The sequence below is a fragment of the Triturus cristatus genome, chromosome 3_1 (genome assembly GCF_964204655.1).
Source record: "Triturus cristatus chromosome 3_1, aTriCri1.1, whole genome shotgun sequence".
Taxonomy (NCBI): Eukaryota; Metazoa; Chordata; class Amphibia; order Caudata; family Salamandridae; genus Triturus; species Triturus cristatus.
This window is the reverse complement of record NC_140583.1, coordinates 492,144,780-492,169,854: the sequence shown is the minus strand read 5'-3', so window position 1 is coordinate 492,169,854 and position 25,075 is coordinate 492,144,780. Positions and strand designations below refer to the sequence as shown.

General features: G+C 45.7%; 1 protein-coding gene across 1 annotated transcript in view; it reads left to right on the top strand.

Annotated features, from left to right (window-relative positions):
* STRC (stereocilin) overlaps positions 1 to 25,075 on the top strand; it is a 378,265-nt gene that overhangs the window by 144,685 nt on the left and 208,505 nt on the right. Inside the window, exons 11-13 of the mRNA XM_085646154.1 lie at positions 13,075 to 13,165; positions 13,341 to 13,385; positions 23,152 to 23,306. Coding sequence (XP_085502280.1) covers positions 13,075 to 13,165; positions 13,341 to 13,385; positions 23,152 to 23,306 — 291 coding nt within the window. The remainder of the gene's footprint in view (positions 1 to 13,074; positions 13,166 to 13,340; positions 13,386 to 23,151; positions 23,307 to 25,075) is intronic.

Genomic DNA, 25,075 nt, shown 5'->3' with positions numbered 1-25,075 from the left:
AATTCAAGCCTGCTTGGAAAAGAAGTCCAGGCCCCCATTCCCTGGTTGAGCGTCGAACCAGGACGCTCAAAACCAACCACAATACTGCATTGCAGCCTTGTGATTGGTCAGGGGAGCCTGGTAGGCCTGGGCGGTATATTCTGTTCCACTTCCGGAATTTGATGAATTTTGGTAATTTCGCGTTCCGCGGAGAACGCAGAATTGCCAAAATTTCTGCGATATGCGGCTTTGTGGAATTTTTGGCTTGTTCTCACTTTCAAAATACGTGTTTGCGAGATATTTCCCCCCGAGCACGCAAACAGCGTTCGCGAACAGGAAAAAAGCATCGCGAACGGGAGGAACAAGCAATTCCGCGTGTTCGCGGAACCCTGCGTGTTCGCGGAGATTTTTTACCATTTCGTGTAGCTTTGCGTAGCGCGACTACGCAAATTCCGCCCACCCCTAGAGCCTGACTGTGCTTCCTGTGCCTCAGTCTGACAAGGAGAGCAGGAGCAGAGATCAGGGAAGGTGAGTGTTTTTTTAATTATAATTTTTTTTCATTTCCCCACCAACCCCATCGCGCCCCCCACTTGCCTGCACCCACCCACCACCTGTAAATCATGCCGGCTGCCACTAAAGCAGAGCCAGGTCCAGTGTTCAAGATGGTTGGAGCCTTTCCTTTCCCTGAGGTTCTGATCAGGAGATGAGCAAACTAGCCCTTGAAGTCACTCTAGTGGTCCTGGGTTCAAGGTGCAAGCCCAGTCCTTCTTACTCAGGGAGCAGGGCAGCAGAGCAGTCGGGCAGCAGAGCCGTCCTTCTTCTGAGTCTTCCACAGGGCCAGAAGTGATCTAAAGAGTGGGTCTAAGGTTCAATATTTATACCGTGTGCCTACTTAGAAAGTAGGAGAAGCTTCTGGAGGAATAGCACTTGTTACAACGCACGCGTTTTCTCTTTGCATGCCATTACAACACAAGTCTTTACAACAACGTGTTTTTACATCGCATGCCATTACAATGCAAGTCATTACAGCGACTTGCTGTAGGGGAGAGCTGGAGTTTCGAATAGTATAATTTCCTATTCCAACTCCAGTGTGTGCAACAGTGGGGAAGGGGTTGGATTGAAAATCCATCAAATCCAACACCGTCTTCCCCCTACAGCAAGTCATTGTAACGACTTACGTTGTAATAGCATGCGATGTAACAACGCATTGTTGTAACGACTTGCGTTGTAATGGCATGCGATGTATCGCATGCGTTGTAAACGATGTTTCCCCTTCTGGAGTTTCTGCCTTCAGCGGTGTCTGGAATTTCCTGCCTCCTTGCCCTGGTCCCAGTCTGTCTGTGGGCACAGTAGGCTACAATGAAGTCCTTTATATGTGAGTTGAGCGAGTGTCTTTGAAATGCGTGGTAAGTGACAGCCGCACCCCCCTATCAAGGCAGAGATGGCCCATCCTGCCAGCTGCATTAGACCGTCTATCAAGTCTGAGTGGAATACTCAAAGACCAACTGGCAACTGCCAAATACGCCTAGTCATGTGGCCCCAAGAGCAGGCTTTTCGAAAAGTGGCATCTTAAGAATTTTGACTTAAATTCCAACATTATAATTAAAGGGGATTTTAAATTATATTACTTCAGACACCTACATGCTCTCAATCAAAAGTTAGCACATATTAAATGTATTAAGGTAACCCAATCTTATTCTATGGGCGAGGTATGTCTCACAGTAGTGAAAAATGATTTTAACAATTTTTCACTACAAGGACATTTGAAATGTAAAATATACCTCTAATTATAATGAGCTGCTTAGGGCCTACCTTAAGGGTTAATTAAATGAAATAAAAAGGGAGCTTTAGGGTTTGCAAAGGGGTTACATTGCCAGATCAAATCAGCAGTTTTAAACTGCTGGTAGGCTACAATGACAGGCCTGAGAGATGTTTTAAAGGGCTACTTAAGTGGGTGGTAGACGGAGTGCTGCAGGCCTAGTAGTAGCATTTAATTTACAGGCCCGGGTATACAGTATATCAATTTACAAGGGACTTATAAGTTAATTCGATATGCCAATCAGGTGTAAGCCAATTTTAACATGTTTTAGGGAGTGAGCACGAGCACTTTAGCATTGGTTAGTAGTGGTAAAGTGCAGAGATACCTATGGCCAACAAAATCAAATTCAGAAAAATAGGAGGGGTGAAGGCAAAATGTTTGGGGATGACCCTGCTAAATGTATATGTTTTTGAGGGTGATTAGGTGAAAGCGAATAGGTTTGCGAGTAACAGACATTCTATATCTTATCTGTCAGTGAATGGCCCAGATCCCCCTCCCATAGTGCCCTGAGGTTCTTATCCTGAGCCGGAAGCAAGGCCACACCGGTCTGGTGTAGACTCAAGACCAGTTGTGCCCTGTCGGCATCGGTTATCACCAAGGTTAACAGCTGGAATTTGTCCGGTGCTAGGGGATAGGTGGGTGAGGCAGCTTGTAATGCACTATGGATTCAGAGCATTTTAAAGCAGTCCATGACAGTGGCTGTGGTAAAGTGAGTGTTAGAAATGAGGATCTCAAGTTAGCAGAGGTAGGTACCTTTGTCCAAATAGGGACCCTTGCTTCTAGTCGGCGTAAGGGGGATGCGCTTCTAAAATAACCCGTGCTCACCCCCTTGGTAGCTTGGCAAGAGCAGACAGGCTTATCTCAGAGGCAGTGTGGAAAGCATACAGTAATACATTGAAAGCACTACAAATGGACACCACACCAGTTTAGAAAAATAAGTAATCTTTATCTAAACCAAAATAAGACCGAACGACAAAAACCCACAATACAGTAATAAGAATATGAATTTTGGATGGTAGAAATAGTTCAGTTCAAAGCAAATTGTAGATGCAACACTTTTCACACAAAGTACCTTGGATGCATTACGCAAGCAAACAAAATGGGCCACAGGGACGGTGATGCATCGGTTCCTTACACTCAGGGAAGGTGATGCATCAGTTCCTTGCTCCAGAGGAGGTGATGCATCTGTTTCTTACTGCATGGGTAGGTGATGCGTCCCCGATCGATGCGACAAACTTGGCGCCTCGATGCGATGCGACGATCCGGAACGATGTTTGAACTCTTGCTTCTGCACAGCAGGCCTTGCGTCGAAATCGGTGCGGTGATCTCAGACTGCGAAGATCGGTGCACTTGATGTGGAGTGTGGCGATTTCTTGAGCCGCGGGCAGGCACTGCGACGATTTCCTCTGCAATGCATCGGAAACAGGTGCGGATGTGTCTCACTTCTTGAAGTTGCGTTACCTTTCCAGCTCCCAGCGGAAAACAGTCTCTAGAAGTCCGAAACAACAGCAGGCACCTCTTTGTAGGTCAAAACTCCCAGAAAGGTAGTTCAGGGGAGCTGGTGGTAAAGTCTTTGTGTCCCAGAGACTTCAGAACAGGAGACAAGCTCAGTTTCAAGCCCTTGGAGATCTTCTTTCAAGCAGGGGACACAGCAAACAGCAAAGTCCTTTTCTCCTTTCCTTGGTAGCAAGCAGCCACTGCAGGCCAACCCCAGACAGCAAAGAGCACAGGGGCAGTATTCCTCCTCAGCTTCTCCGGCTCTTCTCCTTGACAAAGGTTCCTCTTGATTTCCCAGACCCCAATATTTATACTACAAAATCCTTTGTTATCTGGTGGCAGAGAAGCCCTGTCAAAACCGCTTCTGTCCACTCTGGTGCAGCTTCCTGGCAGGGGTTGGGACAGCATTGTTGAAGGCAGACCAGGCCCATTCAGGTGAAGGGAAAACTCTTCCCCCTACTCTAAATGCAGCCCAGGTCTATTCAGCCCAGCACTGACTCATCAGGCTCTCTGGAGTCACTGCTCCTTCCCATCCCCTGCCATCCAAAAGCTAGACATGCAATACACAAACCTAGCAGAGGCACACTAGATGTCTACAAAACACAGATTGTAAAAATCACAATCTCTAAAAGATGCATTTGAACATTCTGAGTCCAGACATACTAAACGTTATCACTGTCAGAACATGCCCACACATTAGTGCATGTCCTACCTTTCACATACACCGACCCTGCCCACAGGGGTACCTTGGGCCTACCTTAAGGGTGAATAACATGTAAGAAAGGAAAGGTTAGGGCCTGGCAAGTGGGCACATGGCAGATTTCAGGGCATCAAAAGCCTTCTGGCAGGCATCAGTCCAGTTCAGCTTCCTGGGCTGCTTCCTGGAAGTCAGTTTTGTCAAGGGGGCAACAATGGTGCCATACCCTTTGACAAATCTTCTGTAATACCTAGTGAGTCCTAAGATGGCTCTCTCCTCTGTCTGGGCCTTGTGTGGTTCCCAAGCCAGAATGGGGTCAATCTTGGGCTGTAGGGGTGCCACCTGGCCACTCCCTACCTGGTGTCCCAAGTACACCACGGAACCCTGCCCGATCTGGCACTTACTCACCTTGATCGTAAGGTCTGCCCTCTGCAGAGCCTTCAACACTTCCCGGAGGTGGTGCAGTTTTCCTTCCAAGTGGCATTGAACACTGCTATGTCATCCAGGTACGGAGCATTGAAATCCTCCATTCTAGCAAACACCCGGTTGTCCAACTTCTGAAAAGTGGCAGGGGCATTCTTAAACCCAAAGGGCATCACCCGGAATTTATAGTGCCCCTCTGGCGTTGAGAATGCTGACCTCTTCTTTGCCCCATCAGTTAAGGCAATCTGGCAGTACCCAGACGTTAAGTCAAATGTACTGAGGTACCGGGCTGCTCCCAACAGATTTATGAGCTCATCAGCTCTGGGGATGGGGTGCTCATCAGTCCTGGTGACCGAATTGAGCCTTCACGAGCCATTTCCCAGGGCGGTGCACCAGTGGGTGTGGTGGTAACCTTCTTGGGACACACGGAGGATCCCCTTGGAAGTGGCCCACCTGACCACAACCATAACATGCCTTGGAACCCCTATGAACAGGCTTAGCTGTCGGTACCCATGGCTTCCTTTAAGTGGGAGGCTGGGAACCCTTACCTTGGTTTCCTTGGGGATTACTTTGGGGCCCTTTTTGGAACTCCTTCTGTTTACCCTTGTCCCTCCCACTCTGTGCGCAATGGCGGGCAAGTTACTATAAGACCAATTTACCTTTCCAAGAGTTGTTTAGGCCCCTGATGTTCCAAGATATGAGTATGACCAGCTCAGACCGCAAGGCAGAGGGTCGGGCCTGCCATAGAGGGGCATGGTGGAAGCAATGTAGTGGTGCAGATATATGACTAGACTAAAAGAACATGCTGACGGAGAAACAATAAACATAATAATTGTCAAACAACCAACTCCCATCCCCCCACCCTCCACCCACACAAGGCGGAAGAGAGCACAGTGAATCCCAATTCCAGCATCTACCTGAATATACAAAAGAAAATCAGTCATTCAAACTGTGTATACCACTGGGGGGTGGCTACGCAATGGCAGATGCCCAGATGAAGTCAGGTCATGATAGATAGTACATGGAATGGAGTTCAAGCAAAGTCTAGGGTGGCAGAGATTCAGTATGAGCTGTGGGATAAGTCACATGGAGCAAGGGTAAGAGGCCCAGTGAGGGGTCGCCTGTGTGCCACCCATCAGGTGTCAGTAGCGGGGACAGTAGCATCAACTGGAAGAGAAGAGGTAAATACTGGCACCGAAATAGAGATCAGGAGCGAACATGTCTGGTGTAACAAGTTGTAAGGATGCATGGTCTCTTGAGCACTGCATACATAAAGTCTGCTCGGCCACCTGAGTATCAAAGAAAAAAGTATTGCCATCCATATCAACCCTGAGATGTGCAGGATACAACCTTGCATATCGGGGCCCCAATTTCAGCAGCTCAATCTTGACATCTGTAAACTTCTTACGTGCCTCCTACGCTGCCATAGTAAAGTCTGGGAAAAGGGAACACTCAGAGCCATGCCAGCGCAACGGACCCTTCTTTTGGGCGAGCCCTGTCTCGAAAATCTAACATTTTGTCAATTATCGGTTGCGGAAGGCAGCGGGGATTGGGTTGGGGGCCCAAGGAGTGGTGAGCACAGTCCACAACGAAGGTGGAAGTGAAATTCTTCTTGCCTAACATATCTACAAGTAACCTCTCAAGAAACCGATCCATGCAACCGGTGTCTTTGGACTCTGCAACCCTCAGGTGTAGGTTGCTACGTTGACCTCTTGGTCTTTGTTCTTAATGGCTATGGATTTCAGTAACGTTTCCATTCTCTCCAAGTGCTTCGTGGTCTGTGCAGCACCATCCTCCAAGTCTGAAACTCTCCCCATAGCCGCGTCAAGCCGGACATCGTGGCGATCAAGTTATTCACCCAAAGGAGTCGAAGCGGTCAGCCAGGGCATCAACTCTACAGTCAATGGCTTGAAATCCCACCTTAAGCTCAGCCATTATAGCTTCCACGCCCACCAAAGAGGCCAATACAGGGTCACTGGTCATGCCACCCTCCTCTATGGGCGCAGCGGGTGCTGGGTCCAGTTACTTGGGTTTGTCAAAGTGAGGCACTTCTGCTGTGGGTCACCACCGTACCATATCGAGTTTTGAAGCGCAGGGGAGCAGAAACACCCACGCATGCTGCAGTCCAGCAAAGCACAGGTGCTTAAGCTCTGCAGAAGGCCAAGACAAGTACTGTAATAAGTAGCTGTGGGCAGTGTGGCCAACCGATTGAACCACTGAAAGACTAGACTCAGGGGGTGCGGATATGGCTGGGACGATCAAACAGGGCACTGCAGGGTAAGCACAGTCCACTGAAGAATTAGTTGTGCTGGCATGAGAGCTAGAGAAAGTACATAATGCCTATGTGAGGCATATGGAAGTGGCTAGGATCGCTGACATGTATCCCGAGAGGTGATGGACAAGGGTCAAGCGTAGCACAACATGTACTGTGGGTGCAGGGGGGTCTCACCTCAGAAGGCAGTGGCGCAGTGTGGGAGCCCCTGCAAGGTGTCCAGCTACACGAGGTCAGTCAATAAGGAAGTTGAGGGGCACCCCTAGCACCAGCACAGTCAGTTCAGAAGTGGCGTCAGCACCGGGGCACCCACTGAGGGTGAAGGAGCGCCAAAGCCCGCACCGACCGCGTGCTGCAGCAATTGTTCCCTTTTATCGCAGGTGGGATGGGTTGGGCACATGTGAGGGTCTGAGATGGTGTGCCATGATGCCAGGTGGCGATAGTTGAAGTGCGGGTCCTAGCAAGCCTAGGGGGTGCATTATGTAATGCAGAGTGGGAGGGGGGAAGGTCAGGCCACCAGTCACAGTACCATGCTCACCGGGACCTTCAGCCACCTAACTCCCGCGCTCCCCTCCCCATCCCCTCGGGTAGCAGCGCCAGAATAAAAGGTGTTGAAGGTATCCAAAAAGGCAGCAGTAAGGTCAGATGGGCGGGAGCAGGCACCTCAGTGAGGATGATAAAGCTCCAAGTACAGAGCTTGCGGCAGTGGACGGCACCACAACAAAGCAGGATCAACCAGCTTCACGTGCTGTGTAAATGGCATAGCAGTAGGCCGCAGCAGCAAGCTGAGCAAAGTGTAGCGGGCACTGGACCACAGGTGGGGGCAGAGAGGGGTTGGCGAGCACAGTTAGCGCAATAACTTGCCCTGAGGAGAGGCACAGGCTCACACGCGTCCATCTTCAAGGAGGAGCCAGGCCGCCCTTTGCCACCTGACTGCCAGGATCAGATCACAGCCTCCTCAACTTCAGACTGAGTGTATCATGCCCCTGACAGCTAGAGCAGCAGGGCCAGCAGCCCTGGCGATGTAAAATTGGCATGGGGATCCATTCCAGCAGGTTGTAGGAAGGATTCCACCGGAACTTCACAGACGTGTGGTCCTCTTGGTTAACGGCTAGGCCACGACTCCAGCTTTGTGTTTTAACATAGTGTGGACATATCAGTGCATGTCCAGGATCATTTGTTGTCACATGAGTAGCTTGGGAATGGGACACTCTGTTAGCTATGTAGTTGCACTCTCTTGGGATAAGAGGGTGTCTCCCTATTGCACTCAATAAAGAATTCAATCTTTGTTCAATAAGTAAATACTTGCTTCAGAACATGGTATAGTTGATAAACGTCTTAATTCGTAGATCTTTTAATGAAACAATTGTCCTTGTAAGCTTTTTATCAACTTTGAATTAAACCTTCATTCAAAGTGCCCAATGCATTTCGGGTGTATTAGCCCTTCATCAGGGGAAGATATACTACAAAAAAGGAAACAGGGTGTCAGCGGAATAGCATTCAACGTACTGGTTACAAAAAAGACAAATCAAGAATGGTAAACACGGAACGTGGGCAAACAGCCATGGTGAGATCGTGAAAAAATGAATTCCGTAAACGTGACAATCAGTGCTCGAAAGTAATCACGTAACCGGTGTCGTTAAACGTTCGAAGTGTGAGATCCCGAGTGATATCAACGTGTCGGGAGAAATGAGTGAACCCGTCTTGTGAAGTGGTTGTTAAACGCTAAGCATGGTGAAAGGTGCACACAAGATGTAAACAAGGTGGGGTAAATATTGCGAATGGGTGTAACAAACAACGAGTATTCATGCCGTGTTATAAGTGCTATGGTATAGGTAGGTGAAGCGGGATGTCTCTGGGTAAGTGAAACGGAACATTTATCAATCACGTGGAAGCACGACTGAAAAGGTGCTGAGAGTACTCACGTATCCGTTAAACAGTGTTACTGTCATCTGTAAAAACAATAGAGATGCCATTACATACAACAATGAAAGCGTAGTGCTGAGCGTGGCAGCCGTGCACCATTAAAAAGGACTTACTAAGAAATGAGCTGTGTCAATGGTAATTCGTAACCCGTTGATTCTTATGAATCCGAGCGTCTATGTGAGCCATGAGTGACCGACGTAACTATGAATTGTGGGCCGTTTTCCAAATGAACTACATGGAAGAAAGACTCGTAGTTTTTTTGCCCTTAAGTGAAACTAAGTCTATGAGAGTGCGGTGAATAACGGTGCAACCCTAGTGTGAAAATAAAAAGAACTGGTAAATAAATAAAAGTCGAAGGGCTTTTGTGATGAGAGTGATAGCGAAGACATAGTCAACAAGTAAAATCAAATGAACAAGAGGTGTGAGAATATAAATAACCACATAATAGACGTTCCAATCTGTTATACAAATCAAGTCCTTCAAAGCACAGTTTGCGGGGGGATTGAATGTCAACATCTAGGATAGTGGAAAGTTCACAGATGACTCTACAAAAAACAGATGAGGTCACAGCGTTCATTGAGTCCTTTGGGGCTGATAGAATCCAGTTTATTAATCCAGTATACTTCTCTCTGTAACATAAATTGTGTGTTATTCAGTCGTTTCAAAATCTGTACTTGTTCAAGCATTAAAAATCCGAGTTGGCTGATGTTGTGCTGAAAAAGTTGAAAGTGATTGGCAATCGGAGACTTGGCATGGTGAGTTCGGATGTTGCTTTTATGTTCGTTCAGTCTTATCCGTATTTTTCTCTCGGTCTTGCCCATGTAAATCAAGCCACAGGGGCATTTCAGCATGTAGATGACATTTTGACTATTGCAGGTGGCTGTTACCCTTAGTTTGATATTGGTACCTTTTTGAGGATGTTGAAAAATGTTGCCCTTTATGATGGAATTACAGTTTCCACAATTGTAACATGGTGTAGTACCTTAGAAGTGTGTTTCATTAAGGTTCTTTGTTGTAGTCAGAATTTGATTCAAGTTTCTTGACCATTGATATGCAATCTGGGAGGTGTATCAAAAATATGTCTGAAGTCAGTTTCAGTTCCAAGCATCGGCCAGTATCTTAGGATGTTTTTTTTGATGAGGTAACTTCGGGTTGAAAATTTAGATACGAACACACTTCTAGATTCTGCGCGATCTATGGGTCTGTTTCTTAGCAGGGTCTGTCGTGTGAATTTGTCTGCTTTCTGAATGGCATTTTCCAAGATATGTTCTGGCTATTTGCGTTGTCTAAATTACTCAAAGCATGTATCTCTGCTTTCTTTGTATAGCTCGTTGGTGCTGGATATTCTTTTGAGTCTGTTAGCTACCCAGTTTTCTGAGCAATTGTTTGACGAACATCAGCCTTGAGCACAAGCATTTTAGGAGCTAGTTGTTTAGGATTATTGCAAAGTCTGAGCTTCAGAGGCTGCAGTAGTAGGTCTGCTTAGAGACAGATATATTTCTGATGAAATATGAACTTTCTTCAGCTGTGGACACCAGAGGTTGACTTCAGGGCCTGCAGCCAACCGGCCATGGGCAGCCAGGCAAGATCTAAGAGTTAACAAAAACAACTTTGTTGATTGATTTCTGTTGGGTTTTTTTTGCACTGAATTATGTTGCGTCATTTTTTAGCTGTTTTTTAAACAAATGTTTTCTTACTAACTTCAGGGCTGTTGTAGAAGACTGTACAAAATCTGATTTGGGTTCAGCTTGACAAATTCTGTGCAGACCCTTCAAGTGTGTGGACAAAAAAGAAAATACAGGGGCAAAAAATTGCCATTTTCAATGTAGGGTTTTTAAAATCTATGTGAAGGTGACATAACAAAAGCTAACAAGAGCTTAATTTAAATGTTTGTTTCTTCAGTGAATGTGCGTGTGTGTCTTTGTAAAATTTAGATAAATATACTTCACATATGTGTGAAAGTCAGCACCTTAATGTTTATCCTAGTGTAATCATTATCAAGCAAAGTAATGAACATGGGTGAAAATTCCTCTGAATCGTGATCCTTTCATATATAATTCAAATTTGTGTACAGTTAAATAGGATAGTTTACCTTAAGAGATAAGAAAGAATATGTAGCATGTTGTAGTTTTAGTGTACTGGTCCCCAAACTATATTTTGTATTTTAGCTAATTTCATCTAACCTTTGATCTTGTTCTGTGCTGAAAGGGACTGGAAATTCATACGATGAGTAATTATCAAAAGAGGCCCAGGAATAAGATAATTGCTATCTTCTAACGCTATTCCTTAACCTTTAGAAATCTAATGAACTATATAGAAGGTATCAATCAAATGATTTACCCGCAAACAATAATGAGTCAGTTTATGTTCAAAGGTTTAGGTATTCAATCAGGGGTAAAAAACATTAAATGTGACAGCACACAACCCTAGGAACAATCGAATACTTGGTTTAATAAAGCAATGTCAGACTCTGCAAGATTTAAGGATAACAGGGATAAGAATCTTCCTCAGCCGAGGGAGATTCTGGACGTCTGTATTATATGGATCAATAGGAAATCAGTTGAGTCGCATACAAACCCGTAGGAAAGTTCAGCAAGTTCCAAGTGATGAATTTCAGTTCTTTAAAGACAGTAATCTGTCTCAGTGTGTCTCTGCAATGCCAAAGTCACAGCAGCATGACACGAACCCTTCAGCTGAAATAGTTCCACTCCGCTTGAATACACGCTGGCAGCAGACTGCAGTATTAGGTCACAGTTCACATTGGGCCCGATTCACAGAACTAACTTAAGACAAAATTCTAAACTTACTACTTTTAGTATTCACAGAAGTTAGGATTTTGTCTTAAGTTTGTCTTAAGATAAACTTAAGACAGACTTAAGACAGACTTAAGACAGACTTAAGACAGACTTAAGACAAACTTAAGACAGACTTAAGACAGACTTTAGACAGACTTAAGACAGACTTGAGTTAGGATTTTGTCTTAAAATAGTCTTAAGTCTGTCTTAAGTCTGTCTTAAGTTTGTCTTAAGTCTGTCTTAAGTCTGTCTTAAGTCTGTCTTAAGTTTGTCTTAAGACAAACTTAAGACAAAATCCTAACTTCTGTGAATACCAAAAGTAGTAAGTTTAGGATTTTGTTTTAAGTTAGTTCTGTGAATCGGCCCCATTGTTCGTGGATTTCTAAGCTGTCAGTCTCACCACTGTAAAGCTGATCACACATGCCATGCCGTGTTTTTCATTTCCAAGATCTGAATAATTTTACTGCCGAGTTTTCCAGGGGGACACCCCTTGACATCATCAGGAATGTCAAACCACCCTGTCCCAAATTTGTCTTCGATAGGATGAGGACAATGTAGTAGGCAAAAATTATACAATCCATCAGAATTAAGTAATTCAAGTTATGCAGTTTCCTTAAAACCATTGTAAGTTTAGTCATATGAACAATGTGAAATTCAGAGTAAGCAAAAACACGCTCTGGAATTGTCGACAGTTCTTTCTCAAGCATCTGTTCCAAGATGTAACCCTTTGGTTGCAAATGCAGTTAAACTGTGCTAGGGGTGTCAAAAGGAAACAATTGAAAGTTAGAATGCAAGTGGTAACTTTGCTAGAAGTTCCCACAGATTTCATACTTTTCACTTCATGAGTTCACGTTTGGAAAAAGGAAGCAAGATTTTAGGCCTACAAGAAATATAGCTCATTCAAAGTGAATTATGCTAAAATATGAATCTTGCATTGAATAGCATATAATATTAATCTCACAAATAAATGCTTTAATATACACTTCAATCAAATCATAATCGTTTCATGTGAGTATAGGGTACTCAAACTTTTTCAAATGTCAACGTTACGCATATATAAGAAAAGTACATATATATCTTCTTTGCATATATGTTATTAAGGCACACATAATTATCAAGATGTTTAATGAGAGAATCACAAAATCAACTTTGACTAAAACCCGTGTAGCACCTTCTTTTCTTTTGTCATTTTCAGTGTACACGTTACACATGACATAATTATCTATTTCTAAAACATGAAATGTTAATGTTTGCAGGTAGGATTTATTTGATATTATTAATGCCACATTATCAAACCATAAGATCAATGCCATTAAATGTGTTAAAATTTCACATCTATTAGAGTAATTATAAAATATAACATGAGTTTATTCTGGCATTCTGCATGCTTTTACAATGCAGTATCAAAATCAAAGTTGCATGTTGTCATTTTCCTGAAACATGAAACCTAATGCAAGAAATCTCTGCTCTATCAAGCATTACCTTGGAAAGGGGATGTGATGGGTAGTCTTCTAAAACATGGTTTCTATTTTGTATTTTTAGATTCTCTACTATGTATGATGTTGATATTATTTGATAGCTGCGTTGGGGTTGCAGACTGATGAGCAGGTTGGGATATTACATGTCCTTCGAGGAACACTTATATTTTTTTATTCCTTGTTTTTAGGCTTACATGCTGCTGAAGAAAATCGGTTCACTGGTTCATGTAAGTGTTGTCTCTCGTTCCCTGTCTTCTATGCATATGAGGCTCATCATTGGTACAGGCCAGTCAAATCAGCTCTTAGCGTGGAATCGCAAGCAGAAGTCAAATATTATCCATGATGGAATCGATTACCATGGATATAATTCATTGGCTCGGAGAAAACCAGGGTCCAAAATGCAATCAATATCTGATATCCATCTCGGATAATGCTCTTTCCATCATGTTTTCAGATAGTATAAGTCGAATTCTACCAAAACATTTTATCATGTTAAAATTAATTAAAAATGCAATTTTTTGAAATATTCCGTCCAATTTCAATCATGGTTGACTGGAAGACAGTGTTTTTAAACAGATTATATAATTACTATTCTGTGTGTCTGACAAACTAAAGTGCAGCATTCTTTCTCTATTATTCTATGAAACACCTCAGTTTTATAATGTATGTTGTGTGACACAAAATACATTATATGCAAGTAATTTTTTAAGTATCATTTTAAATCTTCATGTAAAATAGGAATTGCAGGTGAAAATACCAGCACAGTAGCTTATTGCGTAGCTATTTTTCAGCAAAATAGCTGCATCCTTAGAGGTTTCTTCACTTAGTTTACGAAAACAGAATAAAAATTGCAAACAGACATTTGCTGGAAAATTATTCAGTTAAAAAGGTTAAGTGCTAAAAACATTGCAAAGGTTGATTTTGGAAAAGAAGTTAGAAACCTGTGAATGCAAAAAATCATGTACTTTTCCTATGTCATTGGGGAATTAAAACTTCACCTTCCCCCTAGCCATACATCATTGAGTCGCATAAAATAACCCTACTTTTTTCAATACCGTGAAATTATTGTCAAATGGGACTGAAAATGTGGAGAGTCAGATGGATCAAAACAGTGGAATTCTCAAATTGTTCATAGAATTTGAGAGAAGCACGGGTACCAGAATATAATATGTGAACTCATCCTTTCAAGCCACATACCTTTATGCACACTGCACTTCATTCTGGTCAGAAGGAGCCCCAGTGGTTTGAGCTTCGGAAGCAGGGGTGCGCCTAGGACTAGAGACCATACACGTCTAAGGGCCTGAATCCAGTCCAGGCAGTGGGGTTTGCTGTTCCAGCGTGAGCCCTACCGCCTCGAATACAAAAGACACTGACTTCCTCTGAGTGCGATTCAGAGAACTTATAGATCAAATTTTTGGTGTCTACAAAGATTAGTTGATAATCTGGCTTATTATAACATGAGCAAAAGTTATATTTGGAAGAAAACAATAGATTCTGTTGGTCACTAATGGGTGTATACATAATAAACAAGTAAAGATGTACATTGACTTGGGAATTGTGCTTTTACATCCATATCACATTAGGACCCGCCTTAGCTAATGTTATCTCAGAAGATCCATGGCATGGTATTGCACACAAGATTGCTTTCGGGGCACTTCAATGATTTCCACATTGCCTGTATTTGACTCCAAGATAAATGTATTGTTCTCATGAAGTGTTAAATGCCCTGCTCGTTACAACTCACTAAATCTACTATTTATGAGCTCACTGTGTCTTCCAGACCCTACCGAGTAAGCTTTATTCAGAAGATCGTTGGAGTCCAGCAGAGATACCAGCACCTGTGACCCCAGAGTTTTTGAGGAACCTCGCCTGTACCAGCAGAGAGAAAGAGATTCGAGTCAGTAGGCTGCACAAACAGCTGAGGATTTCATAAGACTAGCCCTCGCTGCCTACCTTGTTTAACAAAACCAAAGGGGATGATGGACGGAGTGTTGAACGTTGCAAGCACTCACCCCCAGTCAACTGATCTCGGTTTAATCCATCATCATTCTTTAGCTCACTCCGCCACCCCAGTTCAGATATGGCCATATGCAAATCAGTCTGACCCTGTGCCTCATGGGAACAGTCCAGCCCGACCTGCCAAGCCATGTCTTCCCTGGACCTAACAAAAAGCATCCTGGGACCCGTTTCGGGTTCATAACCCTCATCAGCCAGGCTATCTTGAATCCAGTGGCAAAGTGAGCAAGGAACCCACGTCTGGGCATACTCTGCCAACTTAGGGCGAACAAAGCAAAACCAAAGGGGATGATGGACGGAGCAATGAAAGTTTTCAGACACTCACCACCAGTCACAGATCTGGTTTGAATCCATCATCATTCTTTAGCTCACTTCGCCAGCCCAGTTCAGACACAGCTATTTGCAAATCAGTCTGACCCTGTGCCTCATGGGAACAGTCCAGCCCGAACTGCCAAGCCATGTCTTCCCTGGACCGGAAACAAGCATCCTGGGACCGGTTTCGGGTTCATAATTCTCATCAGCCAGGCTATCTTGAATCCAGTGGCAAAGTGAGCAAGGGACCCACGTCTGGGCATACCCTGCCAACTTAGGGCAAACAAAGCAAAACCAAAGGGATTATGAACCTAAAGAAAAAGGATGCTTGTTTCCAGTCCAGGGAAGACATGGCTTGGCAGTTCGGGCTGGACTGTTCTCATGAGGCACAGGGTCAGACTGATTTGCATATGGCCATGTCTGAACTGTGGTGGTAGAGTGATCTAAAGAATGATGATGAATTAAACCCAGATCAGTTGACTGGGGGTGAGTGCTTGCAATGTTCAACACTCCGTCCATTATCCCCTTTTGTTTTACCTTGTTTAACAGCCTCAGTCATGCATCTGAACAAATTAACATTGGCCTTTCCGGTATTTCATGGAAGAATGCTCAAACCTTTCCAGTCTACGTTTGGGTAAATTAGTTTATTTCGGCAAAGGAATACAAAGTAATAGCCCCGTGGCCTGTGGTCAAACCTTTGCCCGATTTTCTTGTGAATCTAATGGATTCCAATTAAAAAGCTAATTGAGGTCCACCTGAGAGTGAACACTGAGAGCTAATGATGAGGGGTGTCTGAAATAAGTCACCCTTTGTCACCTTCATAACGTTTTTTAAAACGTTGCAATCTTTGACATCTCTTCACACTTCGCCATATTTGCCAGATTTGCAAACATGTCAAAATTTGTAACAAAATAGATGAAAAATCGTTCCAATAGTAAGCTTTGTGAAGAAACAAAAAAACCTAGGGGGATATTCACAAGGAGCTATCGCCGAGTTAACAGCACTTTATCTAAGCCAAAGTTGCGATAAATCGATCACCCCATTCACAAGCTGGTGTTAACAGCCCACAGCACCAGTTTACCTGCGATAGCAGCCGCAAAAAACATCGCCACAGAAGACCCCGCAACTATCGCTAATGAGATGCAGAGTAGGCGGTCCCGTGCCCAAAGCCATGACAACACCGCTCCACAACATTCACAACGACCAGACAGAACTGCGATAAGAACACAAAACAGGCGATAAGGCGAGTTAGCAGCAGGAAATTAACACCTGCTCAGACCAGGTGTTAAGTCGGACCACAGCCTGGACCACAAAAGGGAGACCAGCCCAGAGCCACACCTGAAGAACAACAGAAGCACCCGGGCAACTGAACATGCAGCCCGAAGGGCCGAAAGGGAAACAACACCTGCCGCAACCACCCCAGGACCTCCCTCCCCAGCACCCCCCCCCGACCAAAGACATGCCACATCAGCTACACCCAATCACGTACAAAATTATCCGCATGATGTCACAGAATTACAACTGGTGACATGCATGTATCGTCACAAAAATGAGCATCACACATTCATTTCCAAAGCAACAAATCAAACTTTATTAAAATGAACACTGAAATGAAATGAAGACACATTGCGGCTCCCCTCGGGCCAATCCGTAGGTCACAGCCTGCAAGACAAAAATCATGATGAGAAGGTGTGTCCTGCGCACATCAAAGGACAAAGAGAGAGCGTAGTGGAGAGGTAGGAAGAGAGATAGAGAGAGAGAGAAGAAGAGAGGGGAAGAGAGATAGAGTGCCACCCCTGCGCACCCAGGCCAAACTGCTCACCTGCTGCCACCTATGTGTCTCCAACCACTTGCAGGCATGTAATGCAGTCCATTAGGTCACACATCTGAGACAGACCCGTCATCTGAAACAGAGTCCAGATACATGTTTGGCACAGTACACACAATTGCACAAGACAACATCTCCTGCCCGCCCATGCAGACCCAGACAGAGGCACCCCATCCCCTCCTGCCAACCATCGGCTCATACCCGCCCATGCACACCCAGGCCGCACTGCTCACCTTCCGCCACCAGCGTGCAGAGGGGAGGTCCCACCACGTGCCGCTGTAGGCCACCAGCCCCTGGGCCCGCAGACATGGCACACTCCACACCATGCCGCCCCGCTCCGCAGGCCACCAAGACACGTTTGGTGCTGGGTCTTGACTACTCCATGGCAGAGGACATACCAGGGCACCCGGCCTCATCGCAGGCTGCACACCCGCTCAGCCCAATAGGTGCCACCAACTCTGTGATCTCGGAAGCGACGCCACGTGGCAGGAGGCCCGCGCTGCCCGCGGGCTCTGGCCTACACTACGGTCCAGCAGGGCACACAAAACCTGAGCTGTCCGGACCACCGGGACGGAGCATCATCGCAGGGTGCACACCCGCTCAGCAGCTCAAGGTGCCCCTAACTCAGTGCACCCAAATTCACCGTCCCGTGGCAGTGTGCCTGTGCCGGCCGCAATGCTCCAGGTGCCACTAACCCTGTGCAACCCTAGTCAGCGCCATGTGCAGCAGGCCCGTGTCGGCCGCAAGGCCTCAGGTGCCACTAACCCTGTGCAACCCCAGTCAGCACCAGGTGGCGGCAGGCCCGTGACAGCTGAAAGGCCTCGGGTGCCACTAACCCTGTGTGCAACAACTCATGGGCCCTTTATGATTGAGAACAGTGGAGCATCCGTCTTCCAGTCACCACCGGCAGAGGATAATTCGTGACGTTGTCGGCCCCTTATGTTGGCGGAGTCACATGGCCTGTGACGCCTGTGCCGGATGGGTGTGGTGTGCGTGCAAACCTGCCCTCAGGGAGTGGCTGTGACAAGTTGACAACTAGACTGGTGACCTGCACACCACCAGCGAGTATACCTGCGATGGGTAGCAATGATGGCCCCCCCCTCAGAGCGTACGAGGAGTGGTCTGGCCTGCCGTATGCCGGACCAGCGCAGGGCTTGCAATAATGACTTGTGGGATCTGGGCGTGGTTCAATCCATGTCCGGACATGGAAGTGACTGATGCTTGTGTCCCAGTTGTAGTGTTCACGGGACCGGGTACACAATATGCAATGTTGCACCCTCTGACTGGCATCCCACAGGATGAGCATCATTGATGCAAGGGACATCACTGTCCCTACATTCACCCACACATACATACATGGATGATGAAAGACATAACACAGCAGTGTATCACTGGATGTTTATTGCACATCCAGTGCTGTCCTGCATCTGGAGCGGTACAGGGCAATGCCGAGCACACTACACAATATGAGTCCATCCGGGGATGACAAGTGCTGTGGAAGAGGAAGGGTACAGTCCGCAGTCTGGTAGCCGTGTCATTGGTCATCAAACATGATATGGCAGTCCATGTCGCTGTCCAAGGTGAGTGCATCGGAGTGTATCGGAGGTCAGTGGAAGGTCATGGGGCCATGTGCGGCACCAAGCAGGAACAGGCCAGGTGGCGGAAATGAAAGCTAGTGCCTCCTGATCACAAACCCATCCACGTCCTCTTCCCCAGATGTGTGCTCTGCCCCACCTGTGGGTGTTGCAGTACCGGCTGGGGCAGTGTGTGCCACTGACACATCAGGGGCCGGAGGAGGGTTGGCGGCTGCACTGTGTGGCAGACACATCAGGTGCCCGAGTTGATATGCCTGCCGCACTGTGGGGCACTGACACACCAGGGGGCGGAGATGTGGATGGTGTGGGGGCAGCAGCATTCATCAGCGCCACGCTTTGTGGCAGCAATGCTATGATGATGGTCTGCAGGGCATGGTAGATACCAGCTACATTTCACTGATGTACAGCTGTGGCTGCCATCCTTTCTGCCTCCATCCGCACCATGTCCTCCATGAGCCTCCGCATGTGTGCCAGCCCATGGCTGCTATCGCTGGAGCCCCTCTGAGCGGACAGGTGTTCTTCTCTCCATGTCAGGACTCCAGCAATGTCAGTCACGGCTCGTTGGAGGCCATGGAGCGGGTCTAGACACCCATGGATGGCGTCCAGTTTGATAGCCTTGAGGTCGAACCCCACCCGCACCTGTTCAGCCGTCTGCCTCTGGGCCTCCAGCACACGGAGTTGGAAGGCCATGTGTTGTTCCTGGGTGTCTTGGGAGACTGGCAGGGCCGCGGGTGCCTCCTGCTGGGTGGTTTGGGTGGTGTTTGGGGTCTCCTCAATGCAGCTGATCAGCCCTGATCCTGGAGGTGAATCGCGGATGATGTCAATGATGTCTAGGAGGGCATGGGTGTCGATGCTGGGGTTGCCCTCCTCGTCTTCAGTGAAGAGTGGCTGGGTCTGCTCTGCAGGGGTTGTTGATGCTGGCCCTGCAATGTGAAGGGGAGATGGTGTATTGCAATGTGTCCACATGTATGTAGCCGCATGGTACATGTTGACATTCTGACAGCATGGCATTGTACATTGTGACAGTCTAGAGTTCTGGGAGATGACCCAGAGTCATTGAGGGTGTGCACTGTGCTCTGCCTGATTGTGCATGTGTGCCATCGTGGCCATCTCCACCCGATCCCCCAGTACCTGGTGGTCACTCACCCTGTTGCGGTTGTGTTGTGTCCTGTCGAGCAGTGTCCGTCCCCCGACTCCGGCCACAGTATCCACACTGATGACTGTTGACACCAGCTCCTCCATGTCATCCAGCTCGAGCTGTGGTGCTGGGCCCCCACCTCCAGTCTGCATTGCTGCTTTCTGGTTGACTTCAAGTTTCTCCTTGGTCTTCCGCTTAATGTCATTCCATCGCCTCTTGCCCTCGTCCATTGTCCTCTTATGCTCTCCGACGGCATTCACTTGTCCACAATGTCCCGCATATTACAGTTTTGGTGCCCAATGACACGTTGGAAGTGAGAAACAGTTGTTGATGGTGTTCCATCTCCTCCGTGACTATGATCCTGTTCGCCTGCAGACTGAACTTCGTCTTCCTCTTCTTCTTGTCCTTGCCCTTCCCTGTCCCCGATGTCCCGGGCTGGTCGTCCGGGGTGCTTGTGGGGTTGCGCTCGTAATCTGCACCAACTCCGGCTGCCTCCATGGTGCTTGGCTGTTGGTCAGTTTGTGTTTGGGTGTTTTTTCTACTTTTATGGTGATTTTCCCCGCCGGCCAGGTGTGTGTTGCAGGCATGGCGCTGCTTATCGCTGATTTCCTCATTGCGCTTAGGCCCATAGCAGGTTTTTTCGTGTATTGGTTTATGTTTTTATCTCCATCGAGGTGGTTGTATCGCAGACATTGTCCACGGTTTTGGCAGACTCACACATAGTACCACCTTGTGAATTCCACATTGACACAGGGTTATTTTCCCGCGATGGGCTACGAGATGGGCTATGAGAGTTGCGTTAAGCTACTCTTGCTGTAGTTATCACACGTTCTTGTGAAGATGCCCCCTAGTTTTTATTGAAGGATATTTAGGACACAGACATTTTTGCAGGAAAAATCTTCCATCAAAATATATTTTTCAGAAAATCTTCACCTGCAGGAGAAATTTGTGAAACAGAAAGATGTTAAGTTTGTCATGTTCACAAAAGCAGAAATAAATTCTGCAAGGAGCACAGTGACTAGAAAATGAGAAGAATGAAAGGATGTGTTCTGTTGTCAAATGCTTCATAGAACTCGCTAAGAGTCTGATTCATGGATTCAGGACGTTGTGCAGCAAATGCCCACATATTACAGTGCTTAAATGAGCATTATGATATGTTGCGAACCATCCCCAGCTCTTGCATTGTATTGCATTGCAACATTTATATATTTGGGGCGCAGAAGTTCATGCCTACTAGAGGAGCATGCTACACTGTGTAGGGTGTTTGGCTGGAATTGTGTTGTCTTTGTTTTGATTCTGTGTGTGAAGTGTTGCCATGTTGAGTGTGAGTACCACGAGGTGCGGTTATCATGTTATGGGAAATGGGAAGTGTGTGAGATCAGAGTGCAGTTTATGGTTTTCGGTAAGCAGGCAGCTTTAAGTAGCTCTGCAGATCCCATTTGTGTATTTCTTATCACCATAGTCCACTTAGGGGCCTATGCATCAACAATGCCATTTGCGATTCCTTATTAGCGAAAAATAAGGAATCGCTAATAAGGAATAGCAAAAGGCTATGCATGTAGGAATCGCTATTCAAATAGCGATTCCTTAATATTCCTTATTACCGAATCGGTAATACCGAATCGGTAATAAGGAATACCTACCCATTCATTCCTATGTGCTTGGAGGCCCATAGGAATGAATGTAAAGCCAGTCTGTATTAGCGATTCGGTATTACCGAATCGCTAATAGCGGGAGCACTTTCAAGGGTGCCAGGGTGTCAAAAGGACACCCTGTTGCACCCCTGAAAATGATATGTGCACATATGTTGCACACACACATGCTCTAAGGGCATGTGTGTGCGCAACATGAAACTTTGAAAAATGCACAAAAGTGCATTTTTCAAAGTTTATGCAAATTACCATGCAGTTCATCTTCATGGTAATTTGCTCCCCCTATTAGCGAAATCGCTAATTTTTTAACTTTGATGCATTGCATTTAAGGAATCTCACTTTGGGATTCCTTAAATGCAATCGCTATTTAAGGAATCGGTATTTAAGGAATCCCTATTTAAGGAATCGGTATTTAAGGAATCCCTATTTAAAGAATCGCTATTTAAGGATTCCTTAAATAGCGATTTTTGCTTTTGGGTTGATGCATTGGGATTGGGTATTTTTTACTTAATACCGGGAGCTATTAGCGAATCGGTATTTTACCGACTGGATTTTGGGTTGATGCATAAGGCTGTTAGTTTCTTATTGTACGGCGTTGTCCATTCTGAGATATTTTGTTTAAAGTTTCTGAGGCTGAGCAGGCGTAGGTCAAATGGAGAAGTGGAGGGGTGATTTGCTGCGATGGACATAATATCATCCCATAGTATGTTGCTAGTTGGTTGGATTAAATTAGAGTGTTGTATTAAATTAGAGCCCTCCGTTGGTCAGTGGTAAATCTCTTCAGTTCTGTGTCTGTTCAGTTGGTGATGGGTAGTTTATTGCTGTGGACTGGTGTAGTGCTGGATAATAGATACAACTCTTAACAGTTTTGCTTTATGTAAGTGTAAGAGTGTTAAGCAGTAAAAGGTAAACTATTAAGGAGCCTGTATGAACTACATTAGACTGTCAGACTGCTAAGTATTATGACATCAATTTTAGTGTGGGGTTTTATTTTGTGTTGTATTTGCATTGTCTGGAACATACTACTCCTGAGGAGGCATTGTTGTGTTTTTACGCTGGGCATCACGCTGGTCCATGTCCCAGGGTTAGTGTTTTATCTTTGCTGTTGTTTTAAAAAAAAAATTATTGTTGCTTAATGGGATTCGTATTGTGCTCTACGTGGTAGATTGCATTAGTAGGAATTAAGTGCAATCTTTAGTGGGAGGGAGGGATATGGGAATCTCATGCATTTAATTGGCAGTATTAAGAGATGAGCTACAAGAGATTAGGTATTGTTAGCGTGCAGGGTGTGACTTTTAAAGGAGAGATCATGGTCTCTGAAATAAGGTGCATGCTATTTGTGGATATACAATAGTAAGGATTAAGGCAAAGATGCACGTGATTTAGTGTAGGCTGTACTCAGAGAGTGAAGGATGGAAAGTAAAGAGAGAGCCATTTGAAAAAAAAAGGGGAGTCGAGAGTTGAAAGTTTTAAATCGAAGTCCGTTTTCATGCAGGATTTATAGGAATATTGTGAAGGCTTTTCGAGACAGCATGCAAACCTGTAGAATTGCTCATCATATTTTGCCAGATCCATAGGTAAGGTACTGACAACACTCTAAGACACTGTGAAATGTAAAGTGACCAGGACACCCACCTTCCCAAGCCTGAATGAGTAATTGTATCGTCCCTTTCTTCCACTCTTTCTCAACTGGTCTTTCTTATGTTTGCAGGCAACCGATGCACCAATCTGCAGCATGCAGACACTCGTACTTGGTTTGAGTCCCGAGACGCTGCGCTCTCTTTCAGCCTCTGTCATGGTCAAAGTATGCCATTGTCTATCTCCAGTGCTCCCTTTATTATCATCTGCCCAGAAGGCAGCCATCTTGCAGTCTATCAGGGTAAGACCTTAAGTGTAAATATAAACTTTGTAGCTTACTTCATGAGTAATACTTGGCTGTGAGAAAAATGGTATTGGTCCCCCATTCAGTATACACACAGAAGGTTGCTTCAATGCAGTTCTGGCTTCCCCAAAGGAAGCTGCTGCGACCACATTATATGTATGCCTCGACATGACACATTTTTGGCTTGCAGAGCTAGAAAAGGCATTCTATCTTGTCTAGATGCAATGCATTGCTTTGAAAACATGTATGTTTTTAGAGAGGGCATTGACCTGAACATTTGGGTAAAGGGTACAGAAGTGAAGGTGAGCGAGCGTACTACAAAGTAAACGTGCTTAGAATATTTATTCAGACAACACAGCATACAAACTACATACTTGGTTCTAATTGTTGCACTGTTGTTTACATTATAATCTGCATACTCAGAAATACACGGTTAATAGAGTGGTAAACGTAGAGTTTCATTAATTTAACTTTCTATAGTGAAGCACTCAACCACAGCTTTGTCCAGTATTTAGGTACAAGATCTAAAATCCATCACTTCTGGGTACCCAAACTGTACATATTCTGGATGTTGAATGCTACAGCACAGTTTAATGGCTAAGCAGAGGTATGAGGGAGAACCCCTTTAAAAGCTCACTGTACTGCCATCAGTATAGGATTTAGGTACTGTCTTCCTTTGTGAGGAATAGAGTTTGTCCCTCACCCCCAAATTTAAAGTAAGCCGGCATGCAAGACCATTGTGAACAGCTGTATGCAGCTGCTATGGCATGTATGTCGGAACCACGCAGGGATTTGTTCTGCATGCCTTTGCAACGTGGTCAAAACCTCGAATGCGTCTTTACACCGCGTTCTAGTCATTACAATGAGTTGGAACAGTATAATTTACTATTCTACCTCCAGTCTGTACAACAGCAGGGAAAGTGTTACACTTGAAGACCAACATCAATCCAGCAACGCTTCACTTAAGGCAAATCATTGTAATGACTTGCAGGGTAAATGAACGCCTTATGAAGACATGTTTGTGGTTCGAACCACGTTGTAAAGGCACAGCATGGTTTGAGGCATGGGGTAAAGGGTGTGTTCGAGGCATATGAGCTGTAGATCACACACTTATGCATAGATCGCCATCTGGTGTTGGGCCCGGATGTTTGCACTTTGTTGTTGTCCTGGAAAGCCTTTGGAAGTCACGGGATAGGTGGATCCTCCTTTGGACAATAGTGCGCATGGGCATCGACTCCATCATAAGATTGTTTTTTTTCCGTCATCGTGCTCGGATGTGTTTATTGCGCTTAAGTTCGGTGCCGTTACCGATCCAACTATTGACGCCAATCCTTCACCCTTTTCTCCAGTATTATTCCGATCGTGTTCCCTACTCGACGCGCATCTCTACAAGCTCAAAGTCTTCGATTCCGGGCGTCGAAGAAGGCCTTCGGGCCTACCTACGCCATTCGACTTGGCTCATGGAAAGGACTCCTTTTAAAAAGTGTCCTCAATGTGGATCCAAGTTTCCACACACAGATCTGCATGAGGTGTGTAATCTCTGCCTTTCACCATAGCACGAGGCCAGAGACTGACCAGCTTGTGCCTCTTTCCGCTCCACGAAAACTATCCAGGATTGTCGAGCGCGAAGAAGCATGGCTCGATCGTCGACATCCATTCCCGCCGACATCTTCCAGGAGGGCGTCGATGTACCAGAGCAGGAGCGGGTCGAAGAAGGCCTCGTCAGCACCTCCGAAGCCAACGACTCTGGCATTGAAGACATAACC